The 26,105-nt window shown below is 42.7% G+C and overlaps 1 protein-coding gene across 3 annotated transcripts in view; it reads left to right on the top strand.

Annotated features, from left to right (window-relative positions):
• The window catches only part of ATG4C (autophagy related 4C cysteine peptidase), an 81,102-nt gene that overhangs the window by 43,828 nt on the left and 11,169 nt on the right, over positions 1-26,105 (top strand). For all 3 annotated transcript variants that reach the window (XM_036757623.1, XM_036757622.1, XM_036757624.1), the window contains 3 exons: positions 8,666-8,744; positions 9,411-9,487; positions 18,394-18,513. In XM_036757623.1, the coding sequence (XP_036613518.1) occupies positions 8,666-8,744; positions 9,411-9,487; positions 18,394-18,513 (276 nt within the window). The remainder of the gene's footprint in view (positions 1-8,665; positions 8,745-9,410; positions 9,488-18,393; positions 18,514-26,105) is intronic.

Raw genomic sequence — 26,105 nt, 5'->3', positions numbered from 1 at the left:
TTTCTTACTATTGATTTGTTTTCTGGTGCTACCATGAGGTCAATAAGAAAGATCAGAATGACTTTTTACAGAGGTAGATGTGATGAGGTGAGCTAGCAGCCAAGGTTGATGCCAGGGAGAAATGCTTAGTGAGAGGGAAAGAAAAAATATCTGAAAAAAGCTACATTTAACTTTAATTATTCAAGTTTAATGTTCTGAGTTTTCAGTGTGATTTTAAACATCATCATTTAAAGTAGTGGTGTCTAGGTCAAATAGAAATGGGCCACCAAACTACATGTAGGGATCCCTGTGGGTTGGCTGCATATTGACTCAGAAAACCACAAGTGAACCTTACCTGTGTTCTGTGGCATTTTTATTCACTTTGTTAAATATTCCCCAGTGATATTTCAGTGTGGTTCTGGGGCCACACAGGCATGCTTGACACATACATCTGCTTGAACGTTACTCAGTCTCCCATTAAAGCCTTGTCCTGATGCCCTTTGGGGTACAGAAGTGACCCTGGAGTTTGGGCAGCTTTTCCTGGAGTGTTCTCCAGTTTGTGACCCTGGCTTTGTGTTTCTTGTCTGAGGCCTTGCCTTTGTGAGGCCCAGAAGCCCCCTGCCCAGGTTGGCTGTGGGGACTGGGGAGTGGAGGGGCCATGCCCTGGGCTGTGTGGAAGCCTCACCTGGAGGGCAGTGGCTCTTCCAGGGTCCATGTTTAATTCTTTCTTCTTCCACCGAGAGCATTGGTCCAGTTCCTTTCTCCAGCTCGTGGAGCATGACTTCTGTTTTCTTGACCACCCAGTGGGTTTTCAAGAATGGCGCTCACTGCTGTGCCTTACAGTCTTTCTCAGCCCTAATGAAGGTGTAGTGTAAACTTTCTCCCTCCTCTCGCTGCTGAATGTTCCCCCGGGGTTTGTGAGATTTTCTTTTTCTAAACCTTCAGATCTTTCTAAGAGCCTGGAAGGCATTATTCAGTATGTATCTTTGGCTGTGGCTATGCACCCTTTTTCCTGTTATTTTCCCATAACACAGAAGGCCCACTCACTTGTTCACTATGGTGAAGGGGATCTCTGCACACTGTTGGCCTCACAGTGAGGGCTCCCCTCCTCTGCAGTGGGTTTTTCTTCCTGTACAGTTCTTGCCTTGGTCTTTCTGTGACTCTTCTATCCAGGATGGACTCAGTGCTCTAGAGGGGCGTCTGGGTCTTTTCCCCCGTTGTGGTACCAGCGCTGCACCCACTGTGTATGTCCCAGGTTACTGGTGCCCGCCGTGCGTGTGGATTCAGGATTGGAGCTGGGCGTGCTTTCTGCGAAGTCAGACTCTGCCGTATAGAAACTTTTTAGAAAGAAAGTTTTGGCCTTTTTCTGATGAAACAGTAACTTTTTTTGCCCTTCGGGGAGTATAGTGTCCCCAGTGATCACATGTTAGACATCACAGGGCTGAAACCCATACTTCAATGTAGGCTGAACCTAGGGCATCCTTAGTCCATACTCATAGGAGAGTAACTGTGGGGTGTTCTTGGAGAGATCTGGAGGAGGACAGCATTTTGACTTCTAGGGTATGCCATCAGAAGGCAACTCAGCTGAGTCTCCAGTGGTCCTCTCCCACCAGGAGAGGGTTGGGATCTGGACCAGCTCCTGCCCATGCCCATGCCCAGCTAGCATGGTGTGTGGGGACCTTGGAGTCATTGGGATGGCAAGGGACCATGTGCTTTATTTTGAACTGGGTGTCCCATAGATATCTTAAACTCAGCGTGTCCAAAACTGGACTTGTCTTTCCTTTCAAACTCTCCCCTCTTCCTGACCTTGTTACGACGATCAAAGGGACCACCATCCTCCAAGTCACCCAGGCTTGAAACCTAGGTGTCATCCTTGACTCCCTCACCCTACTTATTCCACTTGTTGCTAAGGCCTGTTGATTTTGCCTTCACAACATCTCTTCAGTAGCCCCCTCTTCTCCTCTGACTCTGCCCCCACTGTGGTGCAGACTCTCATCACCTCCTGCCTGGACCACTGCAATAGCTGCTGGTGGGAACACCTGCCTCGAGTCTCTGCCTACTCCAGGCCATCTGCCCTTCCCAAGGGGTCTTTGTAAAGCATAGTCTGACTGTGGACCCTCCTCCCCTGCCCCACTGTACACATATACACTCTGTAAGCTCTGTTGGCTCCCTACTATCACTTAAATAGAGCTGGTAAGTAGCACAGTCAGAACTCCAATCCCATACTCCATCTCTCACACTGAAGAAGTAAGAATAAAAGCTCCCGTGTATTTATACAGAGCTTGCACAGAATCACAGAGTTTTGGAATTTGGGAGTCAGAAGGGATCTCGGTGGCCATCTTGGTCAATTCATACCTTAAGGGAGTTACTGCCATAACATGGTCAGCTCTGCTTTAACGATGTTTTGGAAACACAGATTTGTTCCACTGTGATTGATATATTAGGGTCCAATTTGAGCACAATGTGAATTTTGAACTTTGCATTTTCTTGTACTCAATTCTGTCCTCAAGAAACAGCAAGAACACAGAAAACTCTACCACTTTACAATAACTCACAAGCGGCCACCTGTCTCATGCCCACTTCTCCAAGCAAACTTGAGATCTTTTTCAAGATAAAGTGCCACACTAATTGTATATCTTCTGGCATAGTGGGAGCTGTGGGCAGAGTAGGCCTGGTCTGCGCCCATGCACTTTGCCCCTCCACCCAGGGAGGTCGCCCCCAGCCTATAGCCATGGACTTTGCCAGCCTGGCCCTTGGGAACTGGGGTACAGGCCGAGCATCAGCCCAAGCCACAGACACTGCCACTCCTTATGTTAGCATTTCTATATTTTAGCCATTTAACATGTATAAGACTCTGCTACTGTTTTTTATTGGGTTCCTATTTTTTTTTAAATATGTGCCTGACAAAAAATGTGAGCCTGTGGTTTGTGTTTCCTGCTTTTGCTCATGTTGCTGCGTAGCTGAACTGATGGTACTTGGTATTTGTCCGTTCACCCTCTGCTTGCTGACCTCCTGAGGGCATCCCCGCCCCTCTGAGAGCCTCCTCCTCTTACTCCTGAGGAAGTGTTTACTGAGGTGGAGCTTCCATTGGCCTCTGCCCTCTGGGGCCTCCGTCCATGTGACAGCCCTTCTCATGCCTGAACATGGCTATTCTGTTCCCTCCTGAGCTGGCCCTCACAGATCACGGACTCAAGCTTGTCACTGTCCTGGGGGCCCATCTCTGGGCACTTTCAGTCTATTCCCATCCTCATTAAACTGTGGCACCCATTTCCAAGCCCAGGGCTTCAGACTTGGTCTGACTAGGGCAGAATACAGAGGGATTGTTGCCTTCTTGTTTTTGGAAGGCAGTGTTAAGTACCTACTGTGTACCAGGCCCTATACTAAGCATTGGGGATACAAAGAAAGTAAAAACAACCCTCCTTGCTCTCAAGGTGCTCTCAGGCTAATGGGGAAGACAACATGCAAATGGCTGTGTGCAGTGAAGATATAGACAGGAGACAATCCACTGAAATGCGCAGGACTTTCCCAGGTAGACTGGCATAGAACCAAGTCTTCTCTGGTCTGTATTTGTGAGGCTGAGTTTTTGGAAACCATGTAAGACCGCACTTACTGATGTAAAATTTCAGCATCTGAGATCTAGACCAAGGCTGTCATCTCTGAAGGTATTTGTGCGTCCTGACTCCATCATCCACCGAGTTGGCTGTCCCTGCCAGCTTTGTATCAGCTCCACATGTAGTGAGGGTGCCCTCTGTATTTTACTCAAGTCACTGACAGATGTGATAAACCCTGCAGGCCCAGCATGCAGCCTGGAGTGCACCACTGGAAAACTCCGGCCATCTTGATTTTGGACCTGTCACTCATCCTCTGTGCATCGAGGCTTTCTGCCAGCTCCCAAAGCCATCCAGTTCTATTGCCACACAGTCCGCATCTCGGCATCTTTTCCCCAGAAAAAGAGTGTGACGTATTTTATCAAATACTTGGCTAAAATCTGGGAAAACTGTATCTACAGGACTTGATGGTTTAGTAGAGTGTTGATCTTGAAATCAGAAAGATCTGAGTTCAAATCCCACTGCAGACAGTTCCCAGCTGTGGGACCCTGGGCAAGTCACCTAACTGTTCTCATCCTCAGTTTCCTAATCTGTAAAATGGGGTAATAACAGGGCTTCCTAGGGTTGTCATGAAGGTCAAATGGGATGACACATATACAATGCTTGGCAAACCTTGAGGTGCAGTGTCCGTGCCGGCTGCTTGGGCCTTCTCCACTGCTAGTTTGGTAACCCATGATCTGACTTTGATGGAAAGCTGGCGGTGCTTTGTGGTCCCTGGTTCCTTTTCTAGGACCAGATACCCCTTTAATGAACGTCCCTCAGAACCAGGAGTAGGAGGGGGGGGGTTACAGCAGAGAAGACTCGTCCGTCATTTGAGCTGTCCCAGAGTGGAGTGAGTCCCTCTTCGAGGCTGCGAGTTCCTGATCCTCGGGGGGGCTTCAGCAGAAGCCAGGGGGCTGCTTGTCATCAGGCACGTTATGAGGGGACTCCTTGGACCCAGGGGCTTCAGAGGTTCTGTCTTATTTTCAGCTTCTGGGTGTCACGATCACCAGCCCCTTTCTGTGCAAAGGTGAATAATTTGGTGCCTTTAGCTGTTTTTCCACATCCTTTCTTCAAGTCTCCTGATACCTGTACCCGTAATCGATTACTTTCTAATTGGCCTGCCCAGAAGCTGATTGATAACCCATAAGTTGGTTATATTGTTTGAAGTTGTGCTGTCCAGGATGACAAGGAAGCTGATTAAAAAACATCCATTAAATTTTGGGGAAGAGACTCTTTCTTTCATCTGTTCAGCCTAACACGCCTATCCATTAGATTGTAAGCTCCTTGAGGGCAGGGTCTATCATCTTTTTTTATATTCCTGTTGCTTAGCACAGTGTCTGGCACACAGTAGGTGCTTAATTAGCATTTACTGATTAATTGATTAACTTTACCTTCTGCTCTTAAAACCTACAAAACATTGACTGTTGAGAGATTTCCATTTGAAATTAAAAAATGACTTTGATGCCTGGGTAAGTTGAGTTTATGTGCTGTCTCAGAGTTTAAAAACCAGCATTAGAGTATGAAAGAAAAAGGTGCGTTGGAAACAAAAGTAACCATAGAGTTCAGTGCATTTGACATAATGAGTTTTTTTTTTTTTTGCAGGGGGGAAGGCAGGGCAATTGTGGTTAAGTGACTTGTCCAAGGTCACACAGCTAGTAAGTGTGTCAAGTGTCTGAGGCTGGATTTGAACTCAGGTCCTCCTGACTCCAGGGCTGGTGCTTTACTCACTGTACCACCTAGCTGCCCCGATATCATGAGTTCTTGCCAGTAGCTTGAGGATAGTCATGTTCATAGCCATTAACATCCATCTTCTTCCATTGACACCCTTCATCTTTTTGTGAAACACCAGACCACTTTAGGAAAAAAGAGAAGAGATTTGACTTCAGCAGCTGTCTTGTTCCCTGTGGGCAGCCAGGCATTGCGTGGGGCTTTCTTGGCTGTCACCCATGGCGGGATGTCCAACGTGTTGTTTTCATGCAGCACAATGCATGAGGCCTCTCCTTCTTCACTGATGACTTCATCCTTATCTACAGCCTCCTGCATGTGGCTCAGTGAATCCCTCCCACCTGGGAACAGGGAAGAGGCCTTTTCTTGGTGTGGAAGCCAGTCTTTGGAGTCTTCACAAAGGCAAGGTCCTGTGAATTCACAGGCCTTCTAGTTCCCGAACTGCTCTGATTTACTGCTGAATTTTCTCTGACTTGTTACAGAGGAAAGGTAAATGGGAATTAAGTTGTCCAGCGCCGTTGCTTTTCATCTCTCCATCTCTTAGAACCATTTGCTTTCTGCACAGGGTCACCAGGGACTCCTGGTGCTCATGTTCCTTCTCTTCTCTTTGTCAGTGAGGGACTGAGCATTCTCTCTACTTCATAGATTCCAATGTGAAAGAGAAGTGATTTGGAAGACCAAACTTTTCTAATCAAGCATAGAACCATTTATTAAGTGCCTGCTGTGTGCCAGGCACTCGCTTAAGCACTAGGGATACAAAAAGAGGCAAAAGACAGTCTCTGCCTTCCAAGGGCTCCCAGTCTAGTCTCACTTTCAAGTGAAAGGAAGAAAGTACTATGCAGATTTGCTGGGAAGCTGTGATTAGAGGGGAAAAAGAAGTTGGTAGTGTTAGTGAATCCTTCATGGTGAGTAACCCAGTTAGCAGAAAATAGTTTTGTCTAATGTGTAATTTTATCTAACTAAAAAAAACCACCTAATCCTATGATGTTATTAAACTTGCAATCTCATTTACTTTTCTTAATTATGGGATGATTAAGAAGATTCCTCTGATTTCACATAGTTGCCTTTCCAAAGGAAACTATTGTTTGGTTACTAGTTAAGACCTTTGAGCACATACTAAACTTATTTTCATTCCTCTTAAACCACAATGTCCCTTCTTTTGTTTGAAGCATGGTGGTTTAGATGACTGGTTAGTTCTCTTGGGGTTTGGTAGCACCTGACCTGGCACTAGTGGTATTCTGTAATAGACTGCAGACACTGAAATTTTTGAGACTCCTGTTTTAAAGAATGTAGGGTTTACTTACATGGTATGATTCTTTTATATAATAGGATCTTCCATGGATATCTTAAAGAATAAATTATATAGTAAACTGGAAGATCTTAGGTGGAATTCTACTATAAGTAGAGGGGGTATCTTGCATAATCTTTTGAGTTATTCCTGTGATTTAAAAACATTATTAGAAATTTAATAATCATTAAAATCATATAATCAAATAAAGAAAATGTTATATAAAACTCTTAACCTTGAACAAATTAGAGCCAAATGAATTGAAAGTAAACATTCAAAAAAAAAAACGTAGTCTTAAGTCCCTTTCCAAGTCTATCAGAAGTTCCTTTGCCTTTGACTTATTTACTTTTTAAAAATATAGTTGTCAAGAACATGCCTATGGTTTCTTTTATGCCAATTTCACTTTGCATCATTTCATAAAGATCTTCCCATATTTCTTCATAGTATTTATATGTTTGTATACCAACGTAATATTTCATTATATTGGCATGCCATAATTTATTCAATTACTTTCTAATCACTGTATGTATGTATGGATGTACAAATACTTTGTATTTATTATCTCTTTTTTCATGTTGCAAATAAAATACCTATGAATATTTTTGATACTGAGAGGGACTTTTCATGATTTTAGGAGTGTGTTCTAAGACTGTGAATTTCAGGGCCAAAAGATATGATCCATTTTGTGACTTGTGTTACATATTGTCCTAGTGCTCTCTGAAGTATTGGTCACTAGTCTTCAGTCCTACCAAAAACAGAATTATCATGCTTATTTTCCTGTTGCCCCAGCAACATCGAATTGTATAATTTTTTTGGTATTTTTGTCATTCTTATGGACATAAGCTGATATGTTAGAGTTGTCTTGGTTTGTGTTCTTCTGATTACTAGGAAATATCTTGTGGTTAACAGTTTCTTCTTTCATAAATAGCCTATTCATATACTTTGGCTATTACTCTATTGGGGAGTGTGTATTATTACTCTTGGAAATATCTGTCAAACAACCAGCCAGTCAATAGGCAGCTTTTAAATGCCTACCCTGTCCTAGTTTCTGGGAATACAGATACCAAGGATGACAGCAGTCTCTTATAGATTTTATATTGTCTGTTAATATTTACTGCAAATATTTTTTCCCAATCTCTTTCCTTTTCATTTTATGCCTTATGTTATGCAAAATTCTTTAAAAAAAAATTAAACCCATTGGTTTTGTCTCTAAAGCTTCCACTTGATTAACACTTTTCCTTCTTCCATAAGTGAAGCAAGTACATTCCTTTTCCTTCCAGTTTGAAATGAAAAAGTTAAACAAAAATTTAAATCATTTATCCAGTTAACATTTATTGTGTCATATAATATGAGAAATAGATCCGAATTATTATGTTTTTGTCCATATGACTATCCAGTTCCCCCCATTTATTTTTGGCTAATGATTTTCAAACACAGGTTTTTTATCAGATGCTAACATTGCACACATTGGCACTGGAAAAGTGGGGAAATCGCCCGACGGAACAGGATTTAGGATCCAGGGAGTTTTAAAATCATTGCTTTATTTTGAAACTAGTTGATCTGGTTCCACTCATTCTAAGAAATGACCTGTTGTTATTTTGGTTGGTACTGTGTGAAACCTAAAGACTTGCCCGGTAAGCGTTGACGTTTTTTCTCTGTTTACTTAATCTAATGTGAGGTTGGGAGCACTGGGCCCACTTGGGGTCGTCAGGGGAGAGGTAGGGATCTCTCTGTGCCTCAGTTTTGTTATCTGTAAAATAAAGAAGTTGGGCTCGGTGGCCTCTCGTGGCCCTTCCAGTTCTTCCTTTATGATCCTGTGAGTCCCTGGGTTTTTAGGATTGGTAGGACAAAATATATTTAAGTGGAGTCGATAAATGAAATGATACTCCTAATTATTAAAATAAATACATCCATTTATTTTTCATTCTTGATTCTTACCTCAAATGATTCAGTGTAAACAATATTTGCATAATGAACATAGCACTGATTAAAATCTTGGTAGAAACATCTTTGTTACCTTAAAAAATTAACTTTCATTTTTTCCATTGACTTGCATTAAATATGAATTAATTTTTGTTGGCAGGGAATTTTAAGCCTTGAATATTGTGTGGGCATCATTGGTGGAAAACCCAAGCAGTCCTATTACTTTGCTGGATTTCAAGGTTAGTGATTTAATAAGATTATGTTTCTTCACAGTTTTCTTTAAAAACCCAGGAAGTTATTACGGGATCACTTGGAAACAAGATGATTAAAATAGCAAGACGAGAGCCTTATTAATTCATCAGCTCCACTAAAGTCCACTCATTTGTCATTTGCCCCACAAAGTAATTGGATTCTGTAAAATGTATGTTTAATTTCAGTTGTTGCATAAACAAGGCAGAATTGATGGTTTCACAAAACTTTCGAAGCCGTTGCTGTTCCAGTCTGGCGGTCGTTACTTACAGATTTACTTTTAGCACTTTTTAGTGGTGCTAGTTGATGTTAAAATGACAAGCAATATGAGCTTCCTGTCAGGATAACGTAGTACAATACATTTTTCATATGCAAACTCTAGAATATAATTGTGTGTTTGTAAAAGTAATTTTATCACCAAAAATTAAATGACAGTCTCATCAGTTTATAAAAATTCTGCTTATACAAGCATATTTGATTATGCAAAAGTTAATCTGGCCTGTGAAAACCTATGTTTCAGTCAATGAGTATCAGTCTGGCAAGCTGTTACTTGTAGGAGGTTTAAAAAAAAAACTGTTCTACATAGAAATTGGATTGTAAGCAGTGTAATAATAAGGTGTTTTTTGAATTACTTGTCTTCTGTTTTGTCCTTGTAGATGACAGTTTGATATACATGGACCCTCATTACTGCCAGTCTTTTGTAGATGTCAGCATAAAGGATTTCCCTCTTGAGGTACTACAGATAAAGACTTGGTCCTGCTTTCCTTCCATATGAATCAAATGCTAATTATTTAGAGATGTTCCAGGGAGTGGTGTGTTGATGGCATTAGGTTACCCATGTTCATTGCTGCTTTACTCCTCAGAAAACCATAATAAACAAAAATGACCAAAGGTTAAATACTCGATGCAGAATTTTAATTTATGATATACTTAAGACTTCATTTATCTCTGTCTCTTTCTTGTGGATACCGGAACCTCCCTGCTCCCCTACCTCCCCCCAATCCCCTAATATAAATGATCAAGACTCCAAGTAATTTTCTTGAAAAGACAGCTGGGTTGTACCAAAGACCTTACAGTGTTAGGCAGATTTAAAGAAAAAAAAAAGGAAAAACATAAAAAGAACAAAAGTGGGGGACGGTATGTGATGATAGATTGAGGGAGGAAAATGTTGTTAAGTAACAGGCATGTTGGTTTAATTAGTTTTAGATGTAATATGTTAATTAGAATTTGGTTTCTTTTTAAAAGAAAATTTTAAGGTTTTAAATTGTTAGTTTTGGTTATTTGCTCTAGTCTGGGGGTTCTTTGCCTTTTTCTGTGTCCTGGACACTTCTGGCGGGCAGTCTGGGGAAGCCTCTGTGGACCTTTCCTTAGAATAATATTTTTAAATGCATAAAATAAAATTAGTAAAGGAAATCTGTTCTATTGAAATCATTATCCAAATATTTAAAAAGCAAGTTTGTGTAGTCCAAGTTAAGGATTCATGTTCTGTAGTGTTTTTTTTCTGCCTCTGTCATTCTGTCTAGGACCATGAATTAGTAATTTTGGTGTGTATGTAAATGAGGCACCTGGTTATTGTTGTCGTCAGAGTTGCTACTATTGGAAGGTTTAAAAAATTTTTGAGATACATTTTATTGATTTTTTAAATATCACTATTTTTTAATATTTAATAGTAGTATTTTTTAATATCACTAATCACTAATGTCACCAAAATTTCCCCCAATTTCTTTTTCCCTCTCTCTTCCCAGAGAGTCAGCCCATATAACAAATAATGTTTTCAAAGAAAAAGAAGAGAAAAAATCAGCCAAACTGATCCATATATTCAAAAATGCTGCAAATGTGTGCAGTGTTCCACAGCCAGGGACACCCCCTTCAGCAGAGCGGTGGGATAGTGGTGTCTTCCCAGATGACTTTCGGAGCCGGGCTTGTTCTCTTTTCACTGTTTTGTGGCTGCTCTTTCCGTTTATATTGTTGAAGTCGTATCGTTTTCTTGGCTCTAATAGGTTTTTTTTAAAAATTCTTTTTAACCACATTATCTGAATGGATCAGGGAATTCCAAGGGCCTGATGTGAAGCTGGAAAGGGCGTATTTAGTACTCATATTTCTGTACTTCTGGCATGCTGGCTAATAATGATGCCTGGTGATGTTTGTGCTTGACTGCATTGGGCTTTCCACGGTGTCATTGTTTTTCTCTTTCCAAAATAAGTTTTATTTTTTTTAAACCTTGTTTCACTCCTCAAAACCACTGCCCTGTCAGAACCATCCCTTGTGATAATAAGTGAAACAAACGCACCTCTTAACCACGTCTGGGAGAATGTGCCTACTTCTACGTGTGGTCCAGTTTCTGTGCAGAGAAGAGGGAGGTACGTTTCATCATCACTTCCCTGGAGGCCAGACTGGTTAACCGGTCATTGTATTGATCAGAGTTTGGATGTTTTTAGCCTTGTTTTCTTTTTTTCTTACGTTTGTTTCAATCAATAAAAATTTACCTTTTCTACCTCCCATAACCTGTCTTCCCCCCAGTTTGACCTCTTTTATAACCTCTTTCATAAACATATATTGTCAGGAAACACTAATTCCTAAATTGGCCATGTCCAAAAGTATATGTCTTAGTAACTGACCCTCGAGTGCATCAGCCGTCTGTCAGAAAGTGAATAGCACGTTTCATCATGAGTCCTCTGCAGTCGTGGCTGATCATTCCATTGATCAGAGTTCCAAAGTTTTTCAAAGTTGTGCATCTTTACAGTTTTGTTATTGTATAAATTGTTCTCCAGGTTCTGCTGACCTCCCTGTTCATCAGTTCATTCAAGTCTTCCCAGGTTTCTTTGAAACCATCTCTTTCATCACTTCTTACAGCACAATACGCTGTCACATTTACATTCCATTTCTTGTTCAGCTGTTCTTTAATTGGTGGACACCCCGTCAGTTTCCAGTTGTTTTCTACCACAAAAAGAACTAACTGCTATAAATATTTTTGCACATCCTTTAGAGTTTGCTTTCCTTAGGACTAATCGCTCCTTTAATCTGCTTGCCCTCTTATTCTCCCCTTTCCTTTCTGTTTCTGTCTTGAGTGAAATGTGTTTCTGTCCCAAACTCTGTCTTTGTATGTTTGTGTACTTTTCCCTCCTTTGACCAATTTAGATGAATTAGGGTCAAGTATCAGTTAATCCCTAAACGTTTTCCTCCTTGATTGTATATAATTCTTATTGGGTACTCCTTTATGTGATTATTTTCCCCATACTTCCTCTCCCTTCCACTCCACCCTCCCTCCAGTGTGTTTCTCTTCTCTTCCCCTTCCATTCTTCATGTAAGATCATGATAACATATCATTCCCAGGCCTGCTGTCAAATTAGTCTCCTTCTCTGCTTCGATAATGCTACAGTTCAGAGGTGACACATGTATCATCTCGTAAACATGCATTTGTTTAGTCCTTTGTGATGCTTGCTCATGTTTCACTTTTCTGTGTTTCTCTTGAATCCTGTGCTTGTCCTTCAAAGTTCCTATGCAGCTCTAATCTTTTCGTCAGTAATGCTTAGAAATCTTCCATTTCATTAAAATTCCATTTTTTTTCCATTGGTACTTGAATTCTTTCTGGCTGTTTGCATTGTTATTATTTTTTTTTAACTTGGAAGCTCTGGATTTTGGCTGTAATGTTCTGGAGAGTTTTCATTTTGGGGCTTCTTTCAGGGAGTGACTGGTAGATTCTTGCTATTTCTACTTTGCCCTCTGGTTCCAAGAGATGGGCAGTTTGAGATTTCTTGAAATCCAGTGTCTAGGCTCTTTTTGGTCATGGTGTTCAGATTGTCTGATTCTTACATTTTTCTCCTTGACCTCTTTTACAAGTCAGTTGTTTTTGTTAGGAGGAGATACTTTACATTTTCATACACACACACACACACACACACATACACATATTTTTTCAGTCTTTTGATTTTGTATTAATATTGCTTGTCTCATAGAGTTCATAACTTCTATTTGGTCAGTTTTAATTTTCAGGGAGTTGGTTGCTTGGGTAAAGTTTTGTATTTCTTGCACCAAACTATCAATTTCCTTTTTAATTCTTCCTTCCATAGCTTTCATTTCTTTTCTATTTTTTCCTTCAGTCTTCTAATTTCATTTATAAGAACTTTTTTTTAACTCTTAAAAAAACCAAACAAACAATTCTTGCTTCATCTCTTCCAGGAATTCGAGTTGAATTTGTGTCCAAGCTCAGTTTGTCTTTGAGGTATTGCTTGTAGATGTTTTGGAGCCATTCTCTTCTTCTGGGTTGGTGTCTTAAGCATCTCTGTCACCATAATAGATTTTTATGGTGAGGTTCTTTTTTTGTTTGCTTTTTCTTCTAGCCTCCTTCCTGACTGTACTTTTTGTTAGGACCAGGCTGTGCATTTCTGGAGGGAATGCAACACTAGAAAGATAGCTTTAAATTTTCCCAACCTTTATTGGCACCAAATGCTTCATATTTAATATAATTTCGTGACTTTCCTGTGGATAGAAGAACAGAGGAGACCCAATGTGTTTTGTCCTGTCGACATGCTGTACTGATTCCTGAGGAAATGCCACTTGACATCTCTAGCTTTCCCTACTAGGCAAGCATAGCATTTCTAATTGGTATCTGATACAGTCAGGTTTTTTGGTGACCTGAGACAAATACCTGGTCCATCCTGAAGTAGGCATAGGGCCCAGGGCCATCTGTACCTTGGGTGAGTGGGCCCAGGTTATATCCCACGGTGTGCCCTCCACCCTGTGTTTATTAACAGTCATTAGGATTGACCTGGAAGGGAAGAAGAAGCTCTGTAAGGACTGGGGAAGGGTGTAAAAGCTCTTGGGAGAGCCCCAGCTATGGGGATATGAGCCTTGGTGCTGCTAATGAAGAGGTGGAGGTGGCCAGGGGAGTCAGTGACAGGCGTCCAGAGCAGGGGTGACATTGCTGTGGATGAGTCTGTGGTGAGTCAGCTGCTCTAATGTTGGGGACAGTGCATCCTTCGAGTGGCAATATCTGGCCTTCCACCCAAGTTCTGAGAGACGATGGACAGATGGGATCGTGTGACACCTCGTCCCTCATCTTGTCCCTAGGCTGGACGGTAAGTTCCTCTAGTCCTTAGTTCCAGGGCTGAAAATGTTGGCCGTGGGAGATGTTTGTGAGTGTAGTGGGTCTGGAGCCGTGATCTCTGGTTTACATGCCAGGTCTTCTACTTTCCACCTGTGTGTCCTTGGGTGGGTCACTTATGTGATGCCCTCTCTGTCCTCAGGTTCCTCATCAATACAAGGATGAGAACCATAGTTGCACCACCTGTTTCATAGGCTTGTTGTGAGGACAAAGCTTGGTAAGCCTGAAGGTGCTCTATTAATGGGAATTAATATTCTCACCCAAAGGACAGTGGGGGTAAATATTGGTGGACTCTGTGGTAGAAATAAATGAGGAGGCAGATGCAGATACTTGCTAGTAAAAATGACAGATGTCAGTAACACTCCAGAGTATCAAAGCTGTAGCACCTCAGGGTGTGTAAATCGGTGTGCTTTTGGTAGGATTCTTAGAAAGTTTCATACCAATCAGTTGTATAAATGTATTAACAAAAAGTATGTTTTTGAGTGGGAGTGCGACAAGCAAGCGAGTCCCCACTCCATAGAAATGAGCAGGAGCTGTTCAAATCCAGGGCAGCTTTTAATTTTAATTTTAACTAAATAAAAAAGCAATAGAGGAGGGATTACATTTTGGACATTAATGCTCTTAAAATGTGAGATAGAAGCTTTTAAAAAATGGAGCTTCCTGGAACCTGACTGCCAGTGATATAATCCATCTTGATTTAAGTCAGCAGCCAGGGACTGTAGGGTTGTGTCTAAACATAGTGTGGTGAGTTTCTTATGGTTGATTGGACAGTGTTTTGAGAACTGACTTGGCCTGCAATAAATGGAAATCAGTCTGAATTATAAATTGGTCTTGTTTTCTTTGAGTTAAGAATCTGCTTGAATGAAAAGAACCTGTACATACAGCCTCAAGTTGGAAGTGTTTCAATCAAGACCTGGTGTTGAATTAATGATGCCCCGTAATACTTTGAAAGTAATTTTAATTTTAATGTTTATGTAATTATTTCTGTAATCAGAACAATCATATAGAAAAATTTAGTGTTTGACATTCCTCTGGGTGATAGTAGGTCAGTCTAAGGAGCAAGGAGGGCATTGAAACAGACCAAAGAACATCGTATGTCATTTCTCCCAGTGTAAATCCTTGGGCAGCACAAGGGTTCTGCTCTCTGAATTAGAATTTACCTTGTGAGTAAATACAAACAATATTGACCTAGACCACTTTTTGTCCCCAATGGAATTTAATCCAGCAATTGTATCTTAAGCACCACCTGTGTGCAAGGCACTCCAGCAACAAAGACCCAATCAAAGACTCCCGGCCTTCCAGGATCAGTCGTTCTGATTGAGGTTACAGTAAGAAAGAGGATGAGCCTGAGCAAGCTTGGACTGGGAAAGTACCCTCACATGTGAGCAGAACTTTGAAGGACATGGGAGATTCTAAGAGGGGAAGATGAGGGGAGGGAGGGCATTCCAGGGATGGGCCGCAGCCTGTGCCAAGGCAGGGCATCTGAAGCTGGGCCACAGATCTGTTCTCCTGGAATGTGGATGATGTGAAAGAGGAGTCTAAAACAGGGCTAGCGTGGGGGCTTTTTTTACCCCTTCCTCTTTTCTTCTCTGCCTCCTTCCCTCCTTCCCTCCCTCCCTTCCTTCTGTCCTGTTGGGCCCTGGGATTTCTTTGGAGCATGGTAGCTCTCCAGGAGGACCTCCCTCTGCTAAGATCAGACAGGCACCAGGCATTGCCCAGCTGGTTTCAGATAAGCTGCTTTTTGAATGAAAATGGAAATCTTTCTCTTCATTCTGTGACTTGATCTCTTGACACTTTTTCCTTGAAGTCAGCCCTGATTCCCTCAGCTGAAAGCTATTCCTTCTCACAGTGTTGCATGTTGGATAAGCCTGTCTTCTCCACTGAGGACAGTCTGCTTCCACAAATCCTGCCTCTTCACATGCATAGCATAGGAGAGAGGCAAGGCCTGGAATGTCTGGCACTAGGAACTTCTGAAGGAGGAACCTTCCTCCAACATGCAGGGTGGCGCCTTCTTGGCAGCTTAGAATCTTAGGGATTTCCTTGGAGGAACCCAGAAATTTGGTGACTTGCCAGGTTCACATGGTAGAACTTGAACCCATGTCATCATGGCCTTCTCCCCACCATGCCAGGCAGCTTCTCAAGTAGTCCATAGGTAGGAAAGTGAGTTAAATGGAAAGGCCTTATTATTGTCTCTCCAGTGAGTTGTACAGGTGGTGATTTCCATGGCTGGGTGCAAGTCGAATGGTCAGCAGGACCTGGTGGTGTATAGAAGAAATGTCAAGCCGGGTGGTACTGCCAAGGCAGTGTGGAAGCATGGAGTGAACATCTTGGGATAATTTTATTTAATTTCTGTACTTCACAGATCTGCTTTTTAACAGCTTTACAGCTTTTCTTATTGAGAAAGCTGGGGCCATTTTAGGATGCTTCCATTGATCAAATCACTGGGTGTTCCCTGGTCCTCTGGAAGCTGCTCTTGCCCTGCCAGAAGACCCAGGTTGGGTTTCGTTGCACGGTGGCGATCTTCGCAAAGCTTCCTGCCAAAACCAGGATTGTTTGCATGGTCTCTGCTGCTGTCTTTTGACAAGGCATGTGATCAGAGTCTTAACAAATAACTGAAGTGATTTAACCAAAAAAAGCATTTGTATTTGTGTGTTTTGCCCTTAGAATGTGGCATGGGCTACTCATTAGACCAGAAGGAAGGGTGGCTCACAAGCCTTGTAGCATCCGGTGGTGCCTCTGACTACTGGGTATCTAAGGGCCGAGAATTTCAAACATTTTAATGATTGATTTTAACACCCAGGTATTAGGCTCTTAAACAGGCCTCACTGAGTGTGTGGTCTTGTTGCTCGTTGAGTTTGTGAGTTTAAAGATAGCCCAGGTTCATTCTTAACTAGGTTAATTCTTTGGCTAAGGGAAATTAACTTGGTATTTTTAGGGAAAGGTATCTGTACATTAAAATTCACCATTTGGAATGATTTCAGATAATTTGAGCAAACGGCTAACACTTAAAGTTGAGAGACAGTCTGGTGAGGTGAAGAGTGTTACACCTGGAGTCAGGAGAGAGAACCGAGTTCAGATTTTGGCTGTGATACTGTCCGTAAACCCAGGTGGCAAATCACGTAACCTTGCTGAGTCTGTGTCTCTCACCCTGTAAAACTAGAGCTCATATGTGCACCACGTATTTCAGGGGCTCTTGGGAGCAAAAGTACTTTGTGAATCTTCAGGTGCTTAGTACTACAACCACAGAAGCAGTTGGAATGATTGTCTTTTCTGTCTGCCCCCTGGGCCATGGATTGAATTAGAGTCTGTATCATTACCCATTGCCTACCAAGAAAATCCTGTAGCACCCAGGACAGGGACCCCAGGACAGTTTCCTGCAGACCAGCTTGGCAAGAAGGTGAGGTGAACTCCTGTCACCCTGGGACTGGTCTTCAAAGAAGGGTGAGAGGAGAGGAGGTGTGTGAAGGGAAGCGTTTTTCTCTTTCTGTTCCTTCTCTCCCTCCATCCCTAGGCCTCTGCTGGCATCCACAAAGAGCCTGAAATTCCTCAAATGTATTTTGAGCTCAGGAAGAGCTTGGGCTGGCTTGTGTAGAAACTGTCGATTTAGGAAAACTAATTGGTTTCCTTGGGACCAGTATAACATGGAGACTCGTTAAATAAATCCATCAATAAATTAGGTGCTGTTGAGAATTTTTGTTTTATGTCTGCCTCTATGCTTTACCAAAGGGCTTTCAAACTTTCCAGCTTTGTACCATGGAATGAAATGTCTCAGATTTTTACCTAACATAATCTAACTTGGTTGCAAACCAGGTGATTTAAATACAGGGTATCCCAAAAGTCTTAGTGCAGCATTAAACTACTGAGGTGGAAAACAGCACTAAGACTTTTGGGACACCCTGTTCTTGACTAGTTATGTGCACATGTGGTCTGTAGTCTTGCATAGTTGTTCCTCCTGCAGATGTAATTCAATGTAACCAGTATTTACTGAGTGCCTAATTGATGGGAAGTGGAGGAGGAATCAGAGTAATCAGAGGAAAAAGAAGAGGAGGAGGAGAAGGGGGAGGGAGAGGGGGAGAAGGAGGAAGATAGAGAGGAAGAAGAGGGGGAGGAAGGAGAGGGAGAGGAGGAGATGGAAAGAAGAGGAGGAGGAAGAGGGGGAGGAAGAGGGCTTTCCAGGCAGCAGGGACAGAGCTTGTGTGAAAGGTGTTGAGGAATAGCAGTAGGTAGTGTTAGGACTGCACACCTTTTTGGGGGGCTACACTTCCCTCCTTCTGCAAGATGATACTAATAATAATGAACGAAGTAGACCTGTGTGGAATTGAATCTGCATACAGTGTTAGCTGTGCAGTTTTGTGCTTTGGAGAAAGCAGGAGCCTGAATGGGACAGGTTCAGAAAGGTTCAGTTGCTTTGAATTTAGGTCTGAGAAACAGGAAGCGTTGGCCGTGTTAACCAGCCTAAATGACGGTGTCATGTAAAACCCATAAGAAGAAAACGTCGCTGCAATCTCCTAAAGGAGTTTTTTCTTCCATTGCAGTCATTTCATTGTCCTTCTCCAAAAAAGATGTCGTTCAGAAAAATGGACCCTAGTTGTACGGTGGGATTTTACTGCAGAAACGTCCAAGACTTTGAGCGAGCTTCAGAAGAAATCACGAAGGTAACGGTGAACATTCGTTCGAGACCTGTCCCGGCTCCAACTGCCGCAGCGACCGAAGTGAATGATTATGGGGTTTTTGGAGGGATCACTTGTTGAAAGATGGCGGCCTATACATTTGGGAAATTTTTATGTTATTGAACTATTCTGTCTGCGTTTATGTACACGACATATGTGTATACACACACACGTGTATATATGTGTGTGTGCCCACATATACATACCATATGCATATGTACACACATATATTTACATATACATACATATACATATATATAATATACATATATATGCACATATTTAACAATATTGATGGAACCCAGTCATGAATCTCAAAAAACAAATGAAGAAATATGGACTAAAGAAGGTTTTTTTCAGGTGGAGCCCAGTAAAGCCACCTAGAGTGACTGACTGGGGACCCAGCAGGCCACTAGGTGGCACTGTTGAAATAGAAATCCTTCTGCAAACTGCTGCCTTGTGCAAGCAATTCGATTCTGTTCTATTTGAAGAGGATTTTAAAAGGGCAGTCCCGTAGGGGTAGAGGAAAAAACTAATGAAGGATTTGATCCAACCAAATTGTGCATTATTTGTTGTTAGTGCAAGCGCTGCTTTGATTTTTAAAAGAGAAAATGGTATTTTTGGATTCTGACTAAGTAGTTGGCTTCCAGTAAACTTCCAGATCTGTTTCGTTTAAAGGATATCTAAGTTAGGTTGATCTAAATCCTTCTCATTCTCTTCACACTTGTGCATTTTCCTGGTTTCTCTGAGGACCGCTACAACATTTCCTGAGCTCTCCTGGCCAGTGGTACTCAGACTACCGAGCATCAAGAGAATTAGCACGGTGGGAGCCAGGGGCTTTGAGAACCAGCCGCCTCCATTGTCATTCGATGCCAGGTCTTCGCTTGGCTTTTTCAAAAAACAAGACACGATGATGTTTTTAAACTTGAGCTTAGACACAGTGGTCAATAGCTTATCACTAATTTTTATTGCCAATTCATTTTTAAGCTGAAAGTTGGCTCTAAGAATACAAACCCATTTTTCAGCAGCAAGAAAAATCAAATGACTGAAGTGAAATCAAAAGTTTCCTGTAAGTTATGTTTAGTTTACATGACCTGCCATGTAAAAGAAGAAATTTAACGGGTCCATGACAGAAAAATGAATGAGGAGAGAAGAAAATGAGATATGTGAGAACCTTTTCTTGGGCTTCATTTTTCAGTTGTCTTCCCCTTCAGCCAGGAATGCTGAAATGTCTATTTTCCTGGTTTTGGCGTCTACTGTTTGACAGTAGTAGCTAAAACCTCTTTTGAAAACTATTAGTGAATAGGACTGGGCCTTGTTTTGGTCTCAAGAACTGTAAAGCAGATGCTAACACAGACGGAAACAGATGATGATAGTCATCATAATACAGGCTGGCATTCATGTAGTACTTCAGGTTTGCAAAGTACTTGTCAAAGGTGATCTCTTGTATTATTATTCATCTTTTACAGATGAGGAAACCGAGGCAGACAGTTACGTGACTTGCCCAGGGTCATGCAGATTTGAGCACAAGCCTTTTGAACTCCAGGCCCAGTGCTCTGTGCACCATGGCACCCCCTTGCTGCTGCCAGTGTAGATACCAATGTTTAGATAGCTCTGTGGTTATATCAATATTGTCTGTGTATCTCTATCTATATGTATATATATATACATACATATATATATGTGTATGTGTATACATACACACACACACACACACACACACACACACACACACACACATAGAAAATCCTTTAACTCCCTAGTTTCTGCAAATTATGTTCTCACTTGGTAGATGTAACCTGAAATAAAGAGAGCCCTGGACATGAACTCAGAAGGCCTGGGTCAAAGGGTGTGTGTCCACTGTCCCTTACTAGGCCTGTGACGTCAGGCATGCTATTTGACCCTTCTCAGTCTCAGTTTCTTCACCTGTAAAATGGGGTTAATAGTCTCTATTGCCTCTACCACATAGGAGAGTTGTATGGATCAAACGAAATAATGTTTGTAAGAATGTTTTGAAAGTTGTGAAACTCTTCTAGTTGGGGTCTCTTGGCACCGTGGGCAGAGTCCAAGGACCTAGGCTTGACATTTCCCTTGGCTGCTTCCCTGGGGAGCCCCTGCCCCCACCAAGACCCTTCTAGTTTTCTCTGCCTTCGTGTCCTGATCTGTAAAGAGAAGGGTTGGACTTAATGACCTCTACGATCCTTTACAGCTTGAAATCTATACTTCTGTAAAATGCAATACTTATACAGCAAAACACGAAGGAGTGTTTTTAAGACCATCCAACAAACTCTGTCTGATTTCTGGGGTAGAAACAAGTAAGAAACCTGATGCGAGAAGGAACTGTGTACTGTGGCTCTCTCCGCTCTGGCTCAGAGATCTGGCTGCAAGGCCAATGGCTTGAGGTTCTATAATAACAAGCAGTTGTGGTCTTTCTGGAGGGGAGAGCATTGGATTGCATCACTTTTTAAAGATCATTTTTACCTTTGCTTTTGCATCACATTGATTTCTGAATTATCCCTTTCCAGAAGAACAATCCCTTATAAAAAAATAATTCAGAAAAAACCCCTAGTTCAGCCAAGTCTGACATTTTGTGTAATGTTCCACACCCCCTACCTCTGCAAAGGAGGGAGAGCCATGCATTCTCATATTTGTTTTGGGGGTATCAAGCTTGGTTATTCTAATTTCATGGCTGTGTCTGTTGTTTCATGATTCTGTTTATTCTACTTCGCATCAGTTCATAGAAGTCTTCCCCTGGTTCTCTGCACTTTTATTACTTGGCTTTGCACCTAGTAGGTGCTTAATAAATTTTTTTTCATTCAGCCATAGTTCTTAAAAGTTCAATAGCATTCAATTTCATTCACATACCACATTTTATTCAGCCATTTCCCCATTAATGGGCATCTCTTTTATTTCCAGTTCTTGCTATTATAAAAATGCAGCAATAAGTATTTTGGTATATGTGACTTTTCTTTTTATTATTCCTCTCCTTGGGGTACATGCCTTATTTGGGATCTTTGGATCAAATGGATGGACATTTCAAATTACTTTCTTAGCATCATACCAATCGAGAATGTCTTATTTTTAGCATTTGGGCTAATGCTTATTTACTATTAGGGAAAATTGGAGAAAGGAAGGAAGCAAATGAAGGCATCTCTTGAAAGGAGTTATTCTTTCTCTAGAAGCAGCTAACTTCTATTAAGTAATAATATTGTTAAATTGTAATTAATGGCTTTTGAGAATGATGCTAAAAATCCATTGTCAGTTAATAACTTGATCATTCAAAATAGAAATTTTGTAACCCAAGCACTTTATAGAGTCATAGAATCTCAGGGTTGGAAAGTACCCCAGAGATCACCTGATCCAAACTCCTTTAAAGCAGGTATCTTTTCCACAAAAGTCTTTGACGAGTGGTCATAGCATTTGTTCATGTAGGCATCTATTGTTGAAACTTGCCACCTATAGAGCCAGTCTATTCCTGCAGTGGTTTGTACCACTTCTCATGATGTATGGGGTACTGGTAGCAGACAATCTGAGAAACTGGAAGTACTCTTATTTTGCTTCTGTTTTCTTTGTTAAGGAGAAAGGTTCCTGTACTATAAAGTACAGCAAAACAAGAGTGGTTAATATAGAGTTGAATCTCAAGATAAATGAGAATATAATTAGAGAACTTAGCCAGCCATGACTTAGCCAGCCCAAACCACTGCTCCAGACAGACTCCCTCGTGTGTGTGTGTGTGTGATTGCTAATGGGAGGGGGAGAATGGCACTTGCAAACTGTAGCCCAATGAGGTTGACTTCCAGCTGTTGTCAAAATTCTAGACTCTATTATTGTGGGATAGTCAGTGACCACCTGGACGATCGCATCTGAGACCACAAAACTCAACTGGCGTCATCAAGAAGTCATGCTCAGCAAACCTCACTCTTTTTGACAAGGTCACTAGATGCTAGTTAAGGGGACTCTGGTAGATTGTTGATAACATCTATCATGCTTTGTGGACAAAATGGAGAGGTGTGGGCTATGTATAGATGTTAATTAGGTATATTCAAACCTGATTGAAAGAGTGACGATTCATGGTGTGATTCCGACTTGGGGCTTCTGGTGGAGAGCCTTCAGGAATTGTTCTTGTTGTGGGGTGCTTTGCCATCTCATCAGTAATAAAGGCATCGGGGTGTGCTTATCATGGGTCACCCACTCCTATGGTAGGGTGACACAGAGATGGGAAACATTGTTACCAGTTCAGTTAAATGTTTGTCCCAAAAGTGGGAAGAAGAATCCCAAGAGTCACCGTTAGCCAGAATGGAAAGGTGAGCTAAATCTGATACAGTGAAATTTAATAGGGATTGGGGGGGGGTGGGTATAAAATATGCGTTTATGTGGTACCTACTGTGTGTCAGCTATGGGCAGCTAGGTGGTGCGGTGGATAGAACACCTGGCCTGAAGTCAGGAAGACCTGAGTTCAAATCTGGTCCCAGACACTCACTGTGTGACCCTGGGCAAGTCACTTCTCCCCTATTTGCCTCCGTTCCTCCTCTGTAAAATGGGAACACATTGGAGAAGGAAATGGCAAGCACTCCAGTATCTTTGCCAGGAAAACTCCATAGACAAAGTCCTCGAGGCCGTGTATGGTCAGACACGACTGAACAGCAATGTGCACCGAGCACTCCACAGACATCTCGTTGGATCCTCACAAGAGCCCTGAAGTTTAGTCGCTAATATCCCCATTTTACAGTTGAGGAAGCAGAGGCAGATGGGTCACACAGCTAGGAAGTATCTGCTCCAGATTCGAATTCTGGTCTTCCTGACTCCAGCCCCAGGGCTCTGGACTCTTGTGCTCAGTGCTGGCTTCTGAGTTTAGGAAGGATGTCAACCAGCTGGTGAGCATCTGGAGGAGGCCTGCAGGCCTTGGCAGAGGAGCCGCAGCTGAAGGCCTGGGGGGTGATGATTAAGGGAAAGGAGGTGACTTGGGGGGAGCTTGAGAGTTGTCCTCTGCATGAAGGCCCTGGAGGGCTGAGCCGGGGGCCAGGGGCGGGGGATGATGGTGTGTGTCAGAAAAGAAGATTTTAGCTTGACAGAAGGAAAAGTATTCGAGGCTTCCCTAAGGGCAGTGGCTCCCCAGAAGGCTGTCTCTCATCAGAAGTCTGGGGCTCCCCAGAGGGAGTTCTTAGGGGGCAGGGCTGATCCGGTGGCTCCTGCAGGTGTTTGCAGTGGGCCGTCCTAGGCACCCTTCTGGGATTGTCTGCCTTCCTAACATTGTGGACTCACAGGCCTGGGCATGTCATAAGGTTCCCAAGAGTGTCACAGCGTTTTATGTTCTCAGTCACATCCTTCATTACCCCCGCCTCCTCCTGTAGGATTTTACAAAGGAGTTTCTCTTCCCCACTCAGGGGGCTCTGGAAGCCTTGTTTCTGTACTTTCAGAGTGAGTTATGTCCTGGCCCAAGTGGTCTACATGCCTTTGGCCTCCTGATTGTGGCCATGCTCAGGTTGTGTGAGATTCCTTTGGAGATGTCACAAGAAAATGCATGTGGGAGGTGTGTCCTTGCCCTCACTGTCATGGAGGGCATACACCCGGAATCCAGATATGTGCAGAGTCAGCACCAGGGCAACCTTGGGCAAATAAGCTAACCTTTCTGAGCCTCGGTCTCCTCATCTGTAAAAAGGGCCTCTGAGGGCCCTTTGCATCCCTAAATCGATAATCTGATGGTCTGGATGATACTGTTTTCAGAGGACATTGGGCTCATTGCATCAAATCCCAGAACATTGTAGAGATTCCTAAATAACATCCAGGAACAGACACAAATCCAGGCCAACAACACACGTTGGCAAAACCAAGGGGAAGCAGACTATGTCATGATTGAGGGTCGGATGGACTTTGCAGTGGTCTTTGAGCTGGTCTGTAAGTACTTCTATCTCAGGTGGGCGGTGAGCAGTTGGGAAGTGGTGCAAGGCTTTCAGCAACTATTTACTGTGTAGCAGGCCCGTGCCAAGGGCTGGAGATGTAAAGAAGGGTGCCAGCAGCCCCTGTCCCCCAAGGAGCTCACATTCCAATGAGGAAGACGCAGGTGAACATCTGGGCCATACAAGGTCCATGCAGAGGAGGTGGAAGGAAGCCTCCAGGGAGAAGCTGCTGGCAGCTAGGGAAGGGGGAACGTCCTAGAAGGCGTTTGACCTGCATCTTGAAGGAAGTCAAGGAGACCAGATGGCGGAGGTGAGGAAGGGATGAAGGGCAGCCATCATGGAGGCAGACATGGGAGACTGAGCGCAGCAGTGGGCAGGCCAGCTTTGTAGAGTACATAGAAGGGAGTGGAGTGGAATGAGTCTTGGAACAAGCCAAAGTAGCCAGGATTTAAGCTGCCAAACAGAGGACTGTATGTTTGATCTGGGAGATACCCAGGAGCTTCTTGGGCGTGTATGGTGTGCAGGGGAGGAGGCTGGCACGGTCACATTGGCAGCTTCTCCTCTAGTTGGAGGACAATCAGATGTCAAGAGATGATCAGGGCCTGACCTAGGGACATCTGGGTGAGCAGAGGATAGGCTTGTGTAAGAGAGCTTGTAAGGGTAGAAACCATAAGCTTTGTCACTTGATTGGTTATGAGGGGAGAGGGAGAGGTGAGCAATTGAACATAATGTTGAACCTGTTGGATTGAGATGATGGGCTCTTCCACAGTAATAGGGAATTTGGGAAGAGGGAGAAAAGATATTAAGTTCTATTTTGGATCCCCCTGATAACCTGAAATTTATCCTTGAAATAAACTTTTTTAATACCAGTCTTTTTAATACCAGTATTCCAGTGACACTGTAAATCATGGACTGTGATAATATTTGAGGAATTAAAATGGTGGGTTCCCCAAAAGGCAATGGACAAAGGACGTAGTATATGTCTGGTGATGAAGAAGCTGCTGAAATAGACCTTGAAAGAGCTGCATGATCATAGAAACAAGAGTGTGGGATTATAGAGGGAAGCCCAGGGGCTTAGAGCAGCACCTGTGTAATGTTGGGGGACTGAGAGGAGGATCCAGCCCAGCCTTTGGTCAGGAGTTATACAGGATGAGAAGGCATAGAGGCTGGGCTGGGATCAGCTCTGTTGGAAGGAAAACCAACATTGGCGAAATGGCCTCTCCCCTGGAGGAAGCTTTGGCTGATGGAGGTTTTTGTTTGTCACAGTCTGTCTTCCACTGTGTTATCTGTCCCTCTCTTTGGTCCAGGGGTAAATCTAGAACTTTGCTGCCCCGTTTGGATCCAGTGCCCTGGGCTGAAGTCCCTCGTCACGACGACGGCACCCTTCTACAGCTTTGGGATCCTGATTGGGGATTCGTTGTCCAATTCCTCTGACCTGGTTCGTTCGGTTCAATTCAGCGCACGTTTATTAAGCACCTTCTTTGTTTTAAGCTTTTTTTTTCTTTTAAATTTATTTATTTTTAGTTTACAATATTCAGTTCCATAAGTTTTTAGTTTTCAAATTTTCTCCTTCTCTCTCTCTCTCCCCCCTCCCCACCCAAGATGAAGTGTAGTGTGATATAGGTTCTACATATACCTTCACACTAAACATTTTCACAGTAGTCAAGTTGTAAGGGAGAA

This window comes from Trichosurus vulpecula, chromosome 4 (genome assembly GCF_011100635.1).
Source record: "Trichosurus vulpecula isolate mTriVul1 chromosome 4, mTriVul1.pri, whole genome shotgun sequence".
Classification (NCBI taxonomy): Eukaryota; Metazoa; Chordata; class Mammalia; order Diprotodontia; family Phalangeridae; genus Trichosurus; species Trichosurus vulpecula.
Note: the sequence above shows the minus strand (reverse complement) of the source record. Positions and strands in the feature narration are given on the sequence as shown.